We start from the raw sequence: 15,286 nt of genomic DNA, 5'->3' as shown, positions 1-15,286 counted from the left end.
TTTTGTCACTACACAGAGCTGTGCTGGACAACTAGTACCCACACTGCCAAAATTTAAGTCCCATCTGCACAAGACTAAAACAGGAATCCTAGACTAGAAAGGTATTGATCACTGGATATAGGAATATCTAAACAAATGAAGTAAAAAATACTTCAGTATCAACTAGATATTTGGGCAAGAACCATTTAGACATACTGTCTTAGAAACTCACAAACTGAGATCTAGCCTGGTCAGATATTACCATTTTACTAGGTATGAGAGTACTATTGATATTTACTATGAGTGATAGTCTTAACTTAGTAACACAATTCAAGGAAAACTTTTATAAGCATTTGGAACATAGCACATTAATCACAAAGGAAACGAGGCATATCCTGATACCATATATAGCCCTACCTTGAAATGAAGACTTTGAAAGGTAAGGAAATGCAAGATACATGTTAAATCAAAGGCAAGCTTCCCACCCCCTCCCTCTTCTCAGGAGGCAGATAAATCTAAAATGTGGAGAGCACAGTTCCTTGTGTCTCTGTTTATTATCTGGTGTTTTTTTGCTATTTATTACCAACACATTACTTCACTAATATATAGGAAGCAGATACCCTGCTTCCTATAACAAAGCATTTTCTTTTTAAAATCTTAAGTTTAAAAATAAGGGCAATGTAGGTGAATGCCACAGTAAGTGTAAACACAATTTTACTTCAAGTTTAAATAGTTTGAGAGGAATTGTTAAATATTCTCCATTGTTCAGGCTGAAAAAATGATCTTGAAGAATGAATAGATATTTGGAAAAACATTCTATGATAAAATTATAGTTCATGCATAACCAGAAAAAATTTCTCTATAATACTTAAGAGTACAGTTAACCTCACAGTATTTACATATACATCACAAATGTAGATCATGACAGGAAAACATATCAAGATAGTATACTTCTCTATTTGCATTATACTAAGAAAACAGCAACACTTCGTAACTATATAAAATTTACAGTTGTTTTCTAATTTTTCTAGATGATCGGGTCAGAAACAAATTCAAATTCAATTTCTAATTCAATAGAATAATAAATAGGTCATAACTGGAACATCTACTATGAACAATATTTTTAAAAAGCAAATAAAATATGCCTTGTACAATTGTCCTTAAGCTTCATCCTCAACAGTCTGTTCAATAGACCACTACCATAAGCAGATATATTTCCCCTTAGAAACTTCTACCTCCTCGCAAAGACAGTAATTATTATCGCAAACCTTTAGAACTCTTTTTACATGTTTTTAGCGATGTATAAATTGAGAGTCAAGACACAACAAGGCAACACACAACCTTTCATGTGTATAATCCCGGGGAAAAACACAACCACAGGATTTCACGTTAATACCTGATCATACCATTTCTTTGGAATTACACAGGAAAAGCAACTAATCAGCAATAGAGAATGACTGGGGAAAAGTTCACTTAAATGAAAGGATACAGCCTTAAAGCACCAGTCTGTGTTCCCACTGCCAGGATCTTCTGTACAGGATCAAAGGCCAGGGCTGAGGGTTGATAGGGAAATCCATGGCGAACAGTCTAGGCATAGGCAAGTGACATCACAGCAACCAGGGCAGGAAGCAAAGTTTTAAAACAGAAAAGTCAACAGAGACATTAGAACCTAGAACCAATTAAGAACCTATTATAACTGAAACAAAACACACATACATGCACTGCTATTTAAAAAAAAACACTATGAAAACTATGAATTCTACATCACATAAAAACTTCTGCAAGTAAAAACTGAAACCAAAAAAAGAAAATCGATCCCATTGTTACATTTCTACTTTCTCATCACAGAGGTACTCTTTAGAAAAAAATTTAACGTTCTTTTTACTATTATGTCTGAGAACAAATTATTAAAGTTGGCAGTGGTAAAAAAATTCTATAAATTCATTTAAAAATGCAATTCATGCTTATTTCAAGTGTGATAACTTCATCCTTACTTTATTTCTATGTTAAATGCAAGTACGTTTACGAAAATGCTGTCTTAATTAAGGATTCAGCAAAGGAATTAGCAAAAATCTATTTCATCATGTTGCAACCGTAACAGAATGAAAATAAATACAGCATCTATTTTTGCATCTTGGTATTAAATCCTTAATTTTAGGATACTGAAGCAAAAAGTATAATACACACTTAAACTCCGACTTACGAACGCCTGGTATTTATGAAGAAGCCAGGTATTAATACAGACACAAGTTTGTATTTCTCACTGAGCAGCTGGTGAATTAATTCGCTGCATCATTCTTTCTGAATTACACATCACTATGGCAATTGCCGTACCATTAATAGGCAAAAATTCCACTTCTAACTTTTCCACCAAACACAAGGCTAACAAGACCCTGTGATTTCATATGTGAAGTCTCCTACCACATTTTAAGGTGAAAATGAGCCAACATCCAGTTGAACACGTCTAGCTTTTTCATAAACAATATTCGTTAGACACTGTTCCCAAAGGAAACTTGGAAGTCGGTGAAAGATCTATCAGAATGCTTGAATATAAAAGTTGTTGATTAAGAATACGAATTAAAGGTCAGTATGTTGGAAGCAATCCTGAAATGATTGCCGCATGTGAAAATCAACGAAAACAGGAGTAAGATGATGTCAATCTCCAAAATAGCCCACCAAGCAAATGTGTGCTGTGGGAGCAAGCCCTTTATTCGCGGTACTGAGTATTATTGGCGTTCTAACCCTGGCACTCGGGCTTAAAGCCCGAGGTGCCCCTAGAACGACCCCAATTTTCGCGGGGCTGCGCGCTCCGTTCACCTTGCAGAGCTGAAAGTGCTCGGACTGGAGCGTTTCCTGGATCTCGGGCTCCCGGTTCCCAGGTGGGTGCTGCTGCTGCTGCTGCTGCTGCGAGGCCGAGGACGAGCCGGCGGTCAGGCCGTCCAGCACCTTCCTGATGTTGAATTTCCTCATGGTCGCGGCGGGGCTCCCTCGCACCCCGGGAGCCGAGGTAAGGGGCGTCCCCAGGCGGGGGGGAACCGGCCCGGGCCGAGAGCAGCTTCGACCGAGGACGCAGAGGAGCTGGCGCGAGTGGGAGTGTGAGGGGAAGGAGGCAGCTGGGGAGAAGCGAGAGATAATCCGAACAGGAAATGCTGCGACGACGAGAGAGAGCAGCGGCGACCAGAAGCCCCGCCGGCGACCCCTCTCGCTCCGAGGCCGCCGCTTCAGCCGCCGCCGCCGCCGCCGCCTCGCTCCGCGGCCCGGCGGCACAGCAGTGGCGGCGGCGCCCCGAGCCCGCGCCGCCCAGCCTCACCTGGCGGCGGGCTGACTCTGCGCCGCGCCGCCGCCCCGGCTCGCCCCCGCCGCCGCCGCCGCGTCCATGGCCCGCGGCCCCGCCGCTTGTCGCCCGCCCGGGCCCCCGCAGTCCCTCAGCGCTTCCTCCCGCTCCGGATCAGCTTCCTCCTCCTCCTCTTTCTCCCGGGGGTCGCCGGCTCTCCGTCCGCGCTCGCCGCTCGGCCTCCTTGCCGCTCAGCGCCGCTGCCCGCCGGGCATCGCACGCAGGACGCCGGGGTGGGTCCCCGCGCCCTCTGCCTCGCTTCTCCGCGGCTGGTTCGGCCCGCCCTCGCTCCTTCAAAGCCCCGGCTGCCCTCCTCAGGCACCGCCGTCGCCGCCGTCCGCGGTCCCGCCCGGCCGCTCCCTCCCGCCTGACAGGGCGCCTCGGCACAGGGCACCAACGCCCGCTCCGAGCAGCAGCGGCAGCCGCGGTTACAGCGCTGGCCGCGGCGGTGGCGGCAGCTGGGCCTCGGCGGAGCCGGGCTGCTGAGCATGCGCACCGCGCGTACCCGCCCCCCCCTCCGCCGTCGGAGTGGAGCTGGGGCTCAAATTATCCTCTGCGAAAATCCCAGACCGTGGCTAAATTTCTCCCATCTCAATCGCCCTGCCAGTGGATGCAGCTGCTTCTCCTGCAGCTGGGGTAGTAAAAATGTTGATGAGTACCAAGCAGCAGGAAACCTTTATTTCAAAATTGGTCATTAAAGCGAGGGTTTATATTCTCACCCTTTAACGAGGCACACACTCCCGGCTGCTGGCTGCACAATGATTGTTGCTGCTTTATTGATGGTCTTTGTTTTGGATTGATTTGGATTTGAATTTTGGAAAAAGAGCGTCTAGACAACGGTTATTTCTGTGGCAAGAGTATGACAGACTTAGAAAGGTACTAGGAAAGGAGTTGAATTCTTTCCTGAAGCTCTTACTATTGGTAGGATGGAAGCGTGGACCTGGCAGGTAGCTGCTAGAATGGGATAGGCTGCCAAAGGGAACCGGCTCCAGGGCTGGGTGTCTGCCCCAACCAGTGACACACCAGCCCTGGATTCAGTCCGCACGCTAAGGTGGTGGAGATGAGGGAGGGAAGTAAACAGCGCGGGCACTCATTTCAGAAATCTTCGGTCCGTCCTGTAATCCTGTTGTCCACTAAGCAATCTCCAGTAGCTTCTTCACTCTTGCAAGGAGAAAAGGGGAAAGAAGGAAGTTTTCGCTCGAATCTTTCCATTGCTTCACTGTCACAATCTCACTTGGATGCTCACAGACAGATGTCTAGCTCAAGTTTGAAAAGATAGATTCATGATGCTGTTACCTTTTCCGGAGAGTGAGTTTAACACGGAAAGGTGGATGGGAAGCAGATGTACTGATTAGGAAGGAGTGGAAACTAGGAAAAACGTAAAGAAAAGGTTGGAAACCCATAAAGACGAATTCTAATTCGTGAGGTGGGAGTGGGAAGAAGCACACTCTTCCAAAGCTAGCAACTCCCAGCCCCTGACGCTTCTGAGTTACAGAGGGTTTTCTGAGCCCAAATCAGAAGTGCCCGCCCTCTTCCTTATGATTGGTCGCCTCCCGCCCGGTGCAGGGAAATTCTCATCAGTGTATTGGTTGAAATGACAGGCAGTCAAGAACAGTCAACAAACCAGTGGCGGCTGAGCCTCAGGAATTTCGGGAAATGTAGTACTCTGGAGCTTCCGCATCCAAGAACGCTCTCACTGGAAACCTATAAATTTGTTTTAATATGTATTGAATTTAATATTTATTGAATATTTATTGAATTACCTAGTTAATTCACTAGGCGTAACCAGCGATAAAAACAAGTTTTAAGATTTTTTTCAGGCCATTTCTAAGTGGCTCTGAAAATTTTGTTTACTGATTTAGTTCTGTGAAACACATTTTTTGAGTGTCAAACACTTTGCTAGGTATTGAAGACTCAAAGCTTTCAACGAGCTCCCCAGTCAAATGGGAGCAAACCTCAAGTAAATAAATAATTGTGAAACAATGTGATGAGTTCATTGAGGGAATCATGCAAGAGAAGGACTGAAGAGGGTTAAGAGAAGGCAGCAGAAGGCCTCCAAGATGGGGAACTCATCATAGTTGAGTCCAGGTGAGAAGGAGTTGGCTAGGTGAAGAGGAGGGAGAAAAGCATTAGAAGCCAGCTGGGAGATGGTCAGAATTACCTGGAGAGCTTTTAAAAAATAGGTATATCTCCATAGGAGTAAATTGCAAAACAGAGAGATCACTTCCCCACAGAATTTTATGATCCACCTTTTCACCTAGTTTGAAAATTATATCTGTTGGATGATTTGTCATCACTGGATTATGAAACTCTTTGGAGAAGGGACAATGTCTTGCTGAGAGGCTTTGTGGTATAGTGGAAAAATCCTAGACTCCGTTGTCTGCCAGACATAGATTTCAATCCGGACCTTGGTAATATGGGCAACCCTGGACAAATTCCTTACTTTTCCTAAGGGTCAGATTCCTCATGTGTAAAATGAGATTAATACTACCTTCTTCCTTGGGTTTTGGAGGATAAACTGGGGAAGAAAAATGTAAAGTTTGCACTAATTAGGTACACACAGTAAAATGGAAAAACTACTATCAGGGTCCTTGGGGAGAAAGGGACTTCAACAAATCACCAGGTTAGGCCAGTACCCCACCAATTTAAGGGGCGAGGACTTTTGGAAAAATCAACTTTTGTGTTGATTTTTACACTTCATCTCTCTCATCAGATTATGAGCTCATCCTGACATTCTCAAAACTTTGGTTCCTAGAGGACATGTAAACTTTAAACAATTTAGGGTGAATATTGAGCATATCTGCTACTGTAGGTTAGCTTTGTACACTTGCAATCCATCTTCTCCTGTTTCAGAGACATATCTAGAATTCTGTTAGGTAAAAAGCAACAACACTCCCAAATATCTACTTTTGTGATGGCAAAGATAAAATATGAGATCCTCAAACTCATTTTGTATCAGTTTCAACTAGTCAATTGGTTTTAAATTAGGACTTTATTTTAAAATTAAAATTAATTAGAAATTTAAATTTTACAATAAAAATGACTAAAAAATCAATAATTTATATTATTCATTTAAAAATTTAGCATATGGGATAGTTTTACCCATAGTAATCTCACAACAAAATTTTATTTATTTATTCTTGTTTTGTTTGCTGGAACGACTCAGTGTATCAATTCCAAACAATTGAATAGCTTTCTGCCTTTGGGAGAATTCAATGGCTTTCTATGATATTTTCCCAAATGGAGTTCTTTCTTACCTGCTTATTGAAGAAGGGACCAGGAAATGATGACATAATAATATATACTACTGACAAATTATAAATAGCTGTATTATTAATACATTTAGCTGAGTTAGGACAGCTCTAAGCAATACTCAGTTAATTCAATAGAAATTAAAAGGTAAAAAAATAATTGATACATAGAAGGAAAGGCAGCTTATTCAATTATTTGTCACGAAAGGCCAAAGACCAAGAATTCATAACATTCCTGAATCTGCCCATCTTCATTATCTTGTTTATAGGCTACCAGGCTAACAAAGGCCCTGTTATTGGTCTCACAGGGGCAGCTGGATACTGATTGATAAGAATAAAGTAGAAACTGAAAATAAATATTTTAAAAAGAAATTATGTTATTGGCAAAAGCTTTCTGGAAGGTAAACAAACTTTACCTCACCTGCTAAGCATTCATTTGTATTGACTTAATTTTCATTTACTGAGTCCCAAAGGATGTGTGCGTGACAATAATTGATTCACTACACCATTTAACAGAATATTGAATTTAAATTATCCGTAAATTGCAGTAGAGATGTTAATTAGTTAGTTTGCCTGGTTCACGCCCCCTTTTCTGAATGGGTCCCCTAGGCCCTGCTGAAATGCTAGAACTGGGCACCTCTGTTTTGATTGCATGACCATGTGTCTTGGTCAAAACTGATTGATTCAAAGGCAGACACACCTGAAGTAAGCCAAACCAAGAGATCACCTTCTTCTGGGAATCTGGAATTGAGTCATAAAGATGCTAATTAGTCTTCTACTAAGAAGTCATGTAGAGCTGGGATTAAAGCTGAGAGTTCCCAGACATCTGTGGAACCTAGGAGAACCAAGCAGACACACAAACTATACCAGAGAAGTGACTCTAGTGAGGTGGAAAGTCTCCATTCCTGACTTTCCAGTTCCCAATCCTTATTCCTTGGGAAATCTGGCAATACTTTCCTTCTTTGTGTTCATGAGTTCTAATAGGTTTCTGATTCTTGCAATCAAATATTCTGGTCAGAAATTTAGGTACAACCTGCCCCAAATGTAAAGGAATGTAGAGATAGTGTAGCCATTTTTCACTGCCCTTTTTAGTTTATACTCACAATTCTGCCTACAGTTAACAGGCTACTGCAGTAGCCCAGCAAGCAAATGGTGGCTTGGAAAGGTTAAAAGTAGTGGTTACTGTGAGAAAGGGTCTGACTTTGAATTATATGTTAATGGTAGAGCCAAGATTTGCTGACAGAATGAGGGAGGGTATCAGAGAAAGAGAAAAGGGAAGGATAATGCCCCCGTTTTCAGCCTGAGCACTTAGAAGAGTGGTGTTGCAATTTAATTTCCACATTTATGACTTCTGGAGAATTTCCAGTTACCATTTGTGCCTGCATGAACTGGACAAATATCATCAGCTAAATAAACAAGCCTTGTCTGGGAACAAGCAGGATCCACTATGTTGTGATCTTCTTTGTCAAGCTCTGGCCTTTCTAGAAAAATAGATTAGGCAGATATTAATGAGCTTTCATTATTCCATGGATCACCTCTATTACTATTTAATATTATTTGTAAGATTATCATTAAACTAAATACAAAAGTGCCTAGACAAAGATCAGTAAGTTCAAGGGAAAGAAAATTGATCAGTAATTAATCAGGAGTTGATTTAGGTCATACCTGAAACTCCAGTACTTTGGCCACCTCATGCGAAGAGTTGACTCATTGGAAAAGACTGATGCTGGGAGGAATTGGAGGCAGGAGGAGAAGGGGACGACAGAGGATGAGATGGCTGGGTGGCATCACTGACTCGATGGACGTGAGTCTGAGTGAACTCCGGGAGTTGGTGATGGACAGGGAGGCCTGGCATGCTGTGATTCATGGGGTCGCAAAGAGTCGGACACGACTGAGTGACTGAACTGAACTGAACTGAACTGAATGGTCTAGTGATTTCCCCTACTTTCTTCAATTTAAGCCTCAATTTTGCAATAAGAGTTCATGATCTGAGCCACAGTCAGCTGCTGGTCTTGTTTTTGCTGATGGTATGGAGCTTCTCCAGCTTCGCTACAAAGAATATAATCAATCTGATTTCAGTATTGACCGTCTGGTGATGTCCATGTGTAGTCTTCTCTTGTGTTGTTGGGAAGAGGGTGTTTGCTATGACCAGTGCATTCTCTTGACAAAACTCTGTTAGCCTTTGCCCTGCTTCATTTTGTACTCCAAGGCCAAACTTACCTGTTACTCCAGGTATCTCTTGACTTCCTACTTTTGCATTCCAGTCCCCTGTGATGAAAGGATATCTGTTGGGGGTGTTAGTTCTGGAAGGTCTTGTAGATCTTCATAGAACCGTTCAACTTCAGCTTTTTTGGCATTAGTGGTTGGGGCATAGACTTGGATTACTGTGATATTGAATGGTTTGCCTTGGAAATGAACAGAGATCATTCTGTTGTTTTTGAGATTGCACCTAAGTACTGCATTTCAAACTTCTGTTGACTATAAGGGCTACTCCATTTCTTTGAAGGGAGTCTTGCCCACAGTAGTGCTTTTGAACTGTGGTGTTGGAGAAGACTCTTGAGAGTCCCTTGGACTGCAAGTAGATCCAACCAGTCAGTCCTAAAGTAAATCTGTCCTGACTATTCATTGCAAGGACTGATGCTGAAGCTGAAGCGCCAATACTTTGGCTAATTGATGGAAAGAACTGACTCATTGCAAAAGACCCTGATGCTTGGAAAGACTGAAGGCAGGAGGGGAAGGAGATGACAGAGGATGAGATGGTTGGATGGCATCACTGACTCGATGGACATGAGTTTGAGCAAGCTCCGAGAGTTGGTGATGGACAGCGAAGCTAGGTATGCTGCAGTCCATGGGGTCACAAAGATTTGGACACGACTGAGCCACTGAACTGAACTGAAGTTCAAGGGAAGTGCAAAACAATACAAATTGAACCAAATAAGCACTTAAACAGAAAATGTGAGGCATTCAGAAATATAAGAGAGAAATACTGTCAGATTCTTTAAAATTAGAAACTGAGCAATCAGGTCCTCAATAAATTCTAATACATTTCAAATTATAATACATTATAATTACATAATATTTCTATTTCTAGAAATATATTTTGAAATATTTATTTATTATATATACTTATATAATATAAATAGTATAAATATTTATTATATATTTATACATATTTATACATATTTCTATAATATTGTATTTCTATAATATTTCTAATTATATAATCTTTCTACCATGGGAATGATAGTCCTACAATAGGACCATATTTGAGGTGAAAAATAATGCTTCTAGAATTTTTAATTATAGTATCTTATTTTAGGTTTTAAATCTTACTGTAAATAACGTCTTGTATTTGATTTGTGGACTGAAGAGCTAACCATAAAGTTTGTACTTTATGCAATTAATCACTTTTAATATGTAGAAACTGAGTAAGCTTTGAAAAGCAGTTAAAGTTAATATTTTGTTCCACCCTCGACCCCACTGCTTTGTTCTTCTCCACCTCACCTGTCCCCTGTCTCCAACTATGGTCCCCCCGCCCAACATGCACACACAAATGGGACACCTGGGAATCCCATTAAATAACCTACTAACACGTCAGTACACCAAAATGTTACACATCCCTAGCTCTTGAAGCCTTGGAATTCGATCTTTCTTGAATGATTTCTTAAGACAAACTTTGATGGAAGGTAAAACAGTTAGCACAGGACATGCTCCTCACCTATTTATACATGCCCCGCTACTGTTCCCCACCTCATGGCAGTTTTTCCAGTACCCCAGATCCCTGTCTCCTTAGAAATCCTGGCCTTTGCTGGATGGCTTACTCACTGTCTCCAAATCCCCCCTTCCTCAATCTGCTTAGACATGTTCTTGTATCACAGCATCTACTCCCTTCTCTCTGACACTCACCTAATATTTTCAGTTAATCAGGGGGAAAAAAAAAAAAAAAGTGAACAGCCTGGAAGCACAAACAAAGAATACTTTTCACAGGGAAGGGACAAGAAACATGATTATGTACACTGTAGTGGTTTAGTTCTGTTTGTTCCTGGCTCATAAATACATCCAGAGAGATAATAATCATGATGTTGAGGACACAAAATGTTTAAAGTCTATAGAGCAAGGGAGACACAGAAGAGTGCTGCCCTAGCGCAGTTTACAGAAGACAGGATCAGGAGTCCGAATCCTGGTGCTTGTGTTTATCTGCATCAGGGTGATGACTGGTATTCATTTCACCAAGATTTGCTCTGTACCCAGTTGGTGACAGGTACTTTGCTGAGCGTTATGGGAAATACAAACACGATGAACTTGCTTATGGCACTCAATAAGATGGCAGTTCAGTGATAAAGAAGCAAAATCCCTAAAAGGAATGACAAACCTCAATGCCGAAAGCATCTTTTGATTCTCCTGAGGATTATTACTGTATATCATTTCAAACTCTCCACACTAATAATGCCCTCCCATTGGGTATGTACTTATCATCATGGTACCTTGTGCCAGAGGATGGGTTTCTGTGGAAGCAACACCTGGGGTTGGGAAACATGAAGGGTGGAGGAGGAAAGACCCTGGAATCACTCAGTTCCCTATTATTCATCCAAAACCTCTGACTAGGTTTCATCCAGACCAGCATGACCTAAATATTTTTGCCAAGACTTAATCTTGTTCAGCAGGGCCCAAAACACAACGTCTCTTCCTTGGTTTCCTCATAACCATAAAGAGGGTGTAACCTCAAGGTGTGGCTTCCTAACTAGGTTACGTGGAAGCCCTTGAGCACATAGGTTAGTTCCTGTTCACACTTCAACATGGAGAGATGAACCTCTTTTGATTTCTGTAGAGGTAAAATAAGTGATGATTACTTTCAGCCCAGGCCTGTAGGAAGACAGAGGCATGATGCTCCATGTTATATTTAGCAGTTGAATGACTGCACTTCTGTGAGGCCAGTGGAAGCAAGATCAAGTTTGAGACTACCGGTCAACCAAGAAACTTTTTCTTTGTGAGGATTAAAGCAATGCTATAAGGATTTTAGTAACACCATGGGTCAGATCTATTGTTGAGTAATAGCCTCTGTCTCTGTGCTGTTTTAAATGATTCACATTCAGTTTTCAGTCATGAGGTGTCTCTCCTGTGACTTAATGAAGGATTTGTCCAGTGTCCTGCAAGAGCATCTAACCTTAGTAATCCACAGCTTGCCTATGATGCAGTGCATTACACTGATGCATGCATTCCTCTGCAGTGTCTGCCTCTTAATCTGCTCTTAAACAAGAAATTTTCTGCTACTTCATGATGCGAGAGTTTGTTAAATTCAGGAAGTTGAGAAGGAAGTTCCATGATAGCATTATCGTGGTTCACCAGCCTAGTGGTTTCCTTTAAGAAGCCTCTCACTGCAGTTTAAACTTAAAGCAGAGGTGCCCATCTGGTGATAATTTTGTGTTACTGGGTAGCCTACTTGGGAAATTCTATGCCTCCTTCAGTATTCGGACATATAGAGCTGATACTCACTCTTGTCTTCCTGTTCCTTATGTCCTGGCAGAGCAGAGAGGACTCTACCACAGAGGCAGGCATACCTAGATTGTGTCACTAGCTAGGTTACATCAGACTGCTAACTGAGTGTTCATTTCCTCATATGTAAAAGAAAACCCAAGTAGAGGGTTGTAAGATGAGGAAAAAACCATACAAAGTTCTTAGCTCAAAACCTGTCACATACATTGAAATTGTTGTTGTTCAGTCATTAAATCGTGTCTGACTCTTTGCAACCCCATGGACTGCACCATGCCAGGCTCCCCTGTCATTCACTATTCCCTGAGGTTTGCTCAAACTCACGTCCATTGAGTCAGTGGTATAATCCAAACATCTCATCCTCTGTCTCCCCCTTCTCCTCCTGCCCTCAGTCTTTCCCAGAATCAGCCTTTTCCAATGGGTCAGCTCTTTGTATCAGTTGGCCAAAGTATTGGAGCTTCAGCTTCAGCATCAGTCCTTCCAATGAATATCCAGGACTGATTTCCTTTAGGATTGACTGGTATGATCTCCTTGATGTCCAAGGGACTCTCAAGAGGCTTCTCTAGCACCACAATTAGAAAGCATAGATTCTTCAGTGCTCAACCTTCTTTATGGTCCAACTCTCACATCCATACATGACTACTGGAAAAATGATAGCTTTAATTAGATGGACCTTTGTCAGCAAACTGATGTCTCTGCTTCTTTTTTTATTTTTTATTTTTGTCTCTGCTTCCTAATACACTATGTTCTTCATAACTTCTTCCAAGGAACAAGTGTCTTTTAATTTCATGGCTGCAGTCACTGTCTGCAGTGATTTTGGAGCCCAAGAAAATAAAATCTGTCACTGTTTCCACTTTTCCCCCATCTCTTTGCCATGAAGTGATGGGACCAGATGCCATGATCTTAGTTTGTTGAATGCTGAGTTTTAAGCTAGTTTTTTTTTTTTACTCTCCTCTTTCACCCTCATCAAGAGGCTCTTTAATTTCTCTTTACTTTTTGCCATTGGGGTGGTATCATCTGCATATCTGAGGTTGTTGATATTTCTTCAGGCAATCTTGATTCCAGCTTGTGCTTCATCCAGTCTGGCATTTTGCATGATGTACTCTGCATATGAATTAAATATGCAGGGTAATATACAGCCTTGATGTAGTACTTTCTCAATTTTGAACCAATCCATAGTTCCATGTCCAGTTCTAACTGTTGCTTCTTGACCTGCATACAGATTTCTCAGGAGGCAGGTAAGGTGGTCTGGTATTCCCATCTCTTTAAGAAATCTCTACAGTTTGTTGTGATCCACATAGTTAAAAGCTTTAACATAGTCAATGAAACAGAGGTATATGTTTTTATGGAATTTCCTTGCTTTTTCTATGATCCAATGGATGTTGGCAATTTGATCTCTGGTTCCTCTGCCTTTTCTACATCCAACTTGTATATCTGGAAGTTCTTGTTTCATATACTGTTGAAGTCAGTTTCATATACTGTTGAAGGATTTTGAGCATTACCTTGCTAACATGTGAAATGAGTGCAGTTGTGCAGTAGTTTGAACATTCTTTGGCATTGCCTTCTTTGGGATTGGAATGAAAACTAGCCTTTTCCAGTTCTGTAGCCATTGCTGTGTTTTCCAAATTTGCTGCCGCATTGAGTGCAGCACTTTAACAGCATCATCTTTTAGGATTTTATTCAAATCAATTTCTGTGGATGTCTATAAGTACTCTCTAGGTGATCTTATTCTGTTCCTGTGACTTCACCATTATTTAAACATTGATAACTCCCAGATTTGTATGTCTGTTTCAAACCTTTCTCCTGAACTCCATATGTGATTCATATATGCCTCTTGACATTGCCACTTGAATATTCAAAAGACATCTAAAATTTTAGTGTCCAAACTGAATTCTTCACTTCCAGCCACAATCTACAGTTTATATCCCTCATAATTGTCTGTAAATGGTGACTGTCCACCCAGATGTACAGGACCACATAAGTCATCTTGGATCATCTGCTTCCTTACCTGCCCCCACCACACACCCACACATACCACATAACTCTATTTCAAGTTTACCAAAAAAATCCCATCAAAACTTTCTTTACAGAATATTCATGTATTAGGAATTTGACCAGTTCTCACAATTTCCAACTTCATGCTTTAGTCCAGGCCAGAATAATTTTCACTTGGATTTTTTCAGTATATACCAAATTCACGGACACGACTGAGCAACTTCACTTTCACTTTTCACTTTCATCCATTGGAGAAGGAAGTGGCAACCCACTCCAGTGTTCTTGCCTGGAGAATCACAGGGACGGGGGAGCCTGGAGGGCTGCCGTCTGTGGGGTCACACAGAGTCGGACACGACTGAAGCGACTTAGCAGCAGCAGCAGCAGCAGCCTCTATTCTTAAAAAAGTGATCAATTTAAATGTAAGTCAGAGTATGTCTGTGGGTACTCAACCTCTTCCAGTAGTTTCCCACCTCACTCTGAATAAAGGTCAAAGTTCTATGCAATGGGCTAGACCCTGCAGGGTCCGGGCTCACTCTGTCCTTATCTCATGCTTCACTGATTCACTCACCTTAGCCACACTTGGTTTCTTACTAATCCTTGAAACCAACAAACACACTTTGTGCCTTATGGGCTTTGCGCCTGTTTTTCCTTCAGCATGAACCAGGAGTTAGCGAATGTTTTCCTTAATGGGCCAGAGAGTAAATGTTTTCAGTTCTATGGGTCACATACAGCCTCAGTCACAGTGACTCAACACTTCCAATATAGTGCAAAAACCCATAGACACTGAACAAATGAGTGTGGCTGTGTTCCAATAAAACTTTATTTACATGAGAAGGCGGTGAGTTGAATTTAGCCGACCTCTGACCTCTGGCCAATATTTCTCTTTCCTCAGATACTTATGTGATCCATTCCCATGTTTCACCCCTCCCTCCCTCCCAAACACACACGTGCACATGTGTGTGTGTGTGCACACACACACAAACATACACACTGGTACTTCCCATATCTGCTCTAGACTCCTTATTTTTTTCCCTTTTTGGAAGAGACTTTTAGTTTCTTGTGAATTAATTCTAATTAATTGCTCTACTTAATTCTAATTAATTGTGAATTCTAATATTTGCCCTTATTAATTCTAAAATAATCAAGTTTGAAAGAAACAAAAAGCTCTGTCCAGCTGCAAACCTTCATTTTCTCCCACAGAAAGCCTTGGTCTTTCCAGGTATTATGGAATGGGTGT

At 41.6% G+C, this 15,286-nt stretch overlaps 1 protein-coding gene and 1 long non-coding RNA gene across 6 annotated transcripts in view; one reads left to right on the top strand and one right to left on the bottom strand.

The window, feature by feature from the left end:
* Window positions 1–2,949, bottom strand: part of STXBP5 (syntaxin binding protein 5) — a 155,467-nt gene extending 152,518 nt beyond the window's left edge. For all 5 annotated transcript variants that reach the window (XM_019967557.2, XM_070796321.1, XM_019967558.2 and 2 more), the window contains exons 1-2: window positions 2,797–2,949; window positions 1,469–1,566 (exon numbers count right to left, since the gene is read on the bottom strand). In XM_019967557.2, coding sequence (XP_019823116.2) covers window positions 1,469–1,566; window positions 2,797–2,949 — 251 coding nt within the window. The remainder of the gene's footprint in view (window positions 1–1,468; window positions 1,567–2,796) is intronic.
* Window positions 2,847–15,286, top strand: part of LOC139184944 (uncharacterized) — a 315,407-nt gene continuing 302,967 nt past the window's right edge. The window contains exon 1 of the long non-coding RNA XR_011568517.1: window positions 2,847–2,986. This is a non-coding gene — a long non-coding RNA (uncharacterized lncRNA). The remainder of the gene's footprint in view (window positions 2,987–15,286) is intronic.

This window comes from Bos indicus, chromosome 9, assembly GCF_029378745.1.
Source record: "Bos indicus isolate NIAB-ARS_2022 breed Sahiwal x Tharparkar chromosome 9, NIAB-ARS_B.indTharparkar_mat_pri_1.0, whole genome shotgun sequence".
NCBI lineage: Eukaryota > Metazoa > Chordata > Mammalia > Artiodactyla > Bovidae > Bos > Bos indicus.
This window is presented reverse-complemented; position numbering and strand designations above follow the sequence as displayed.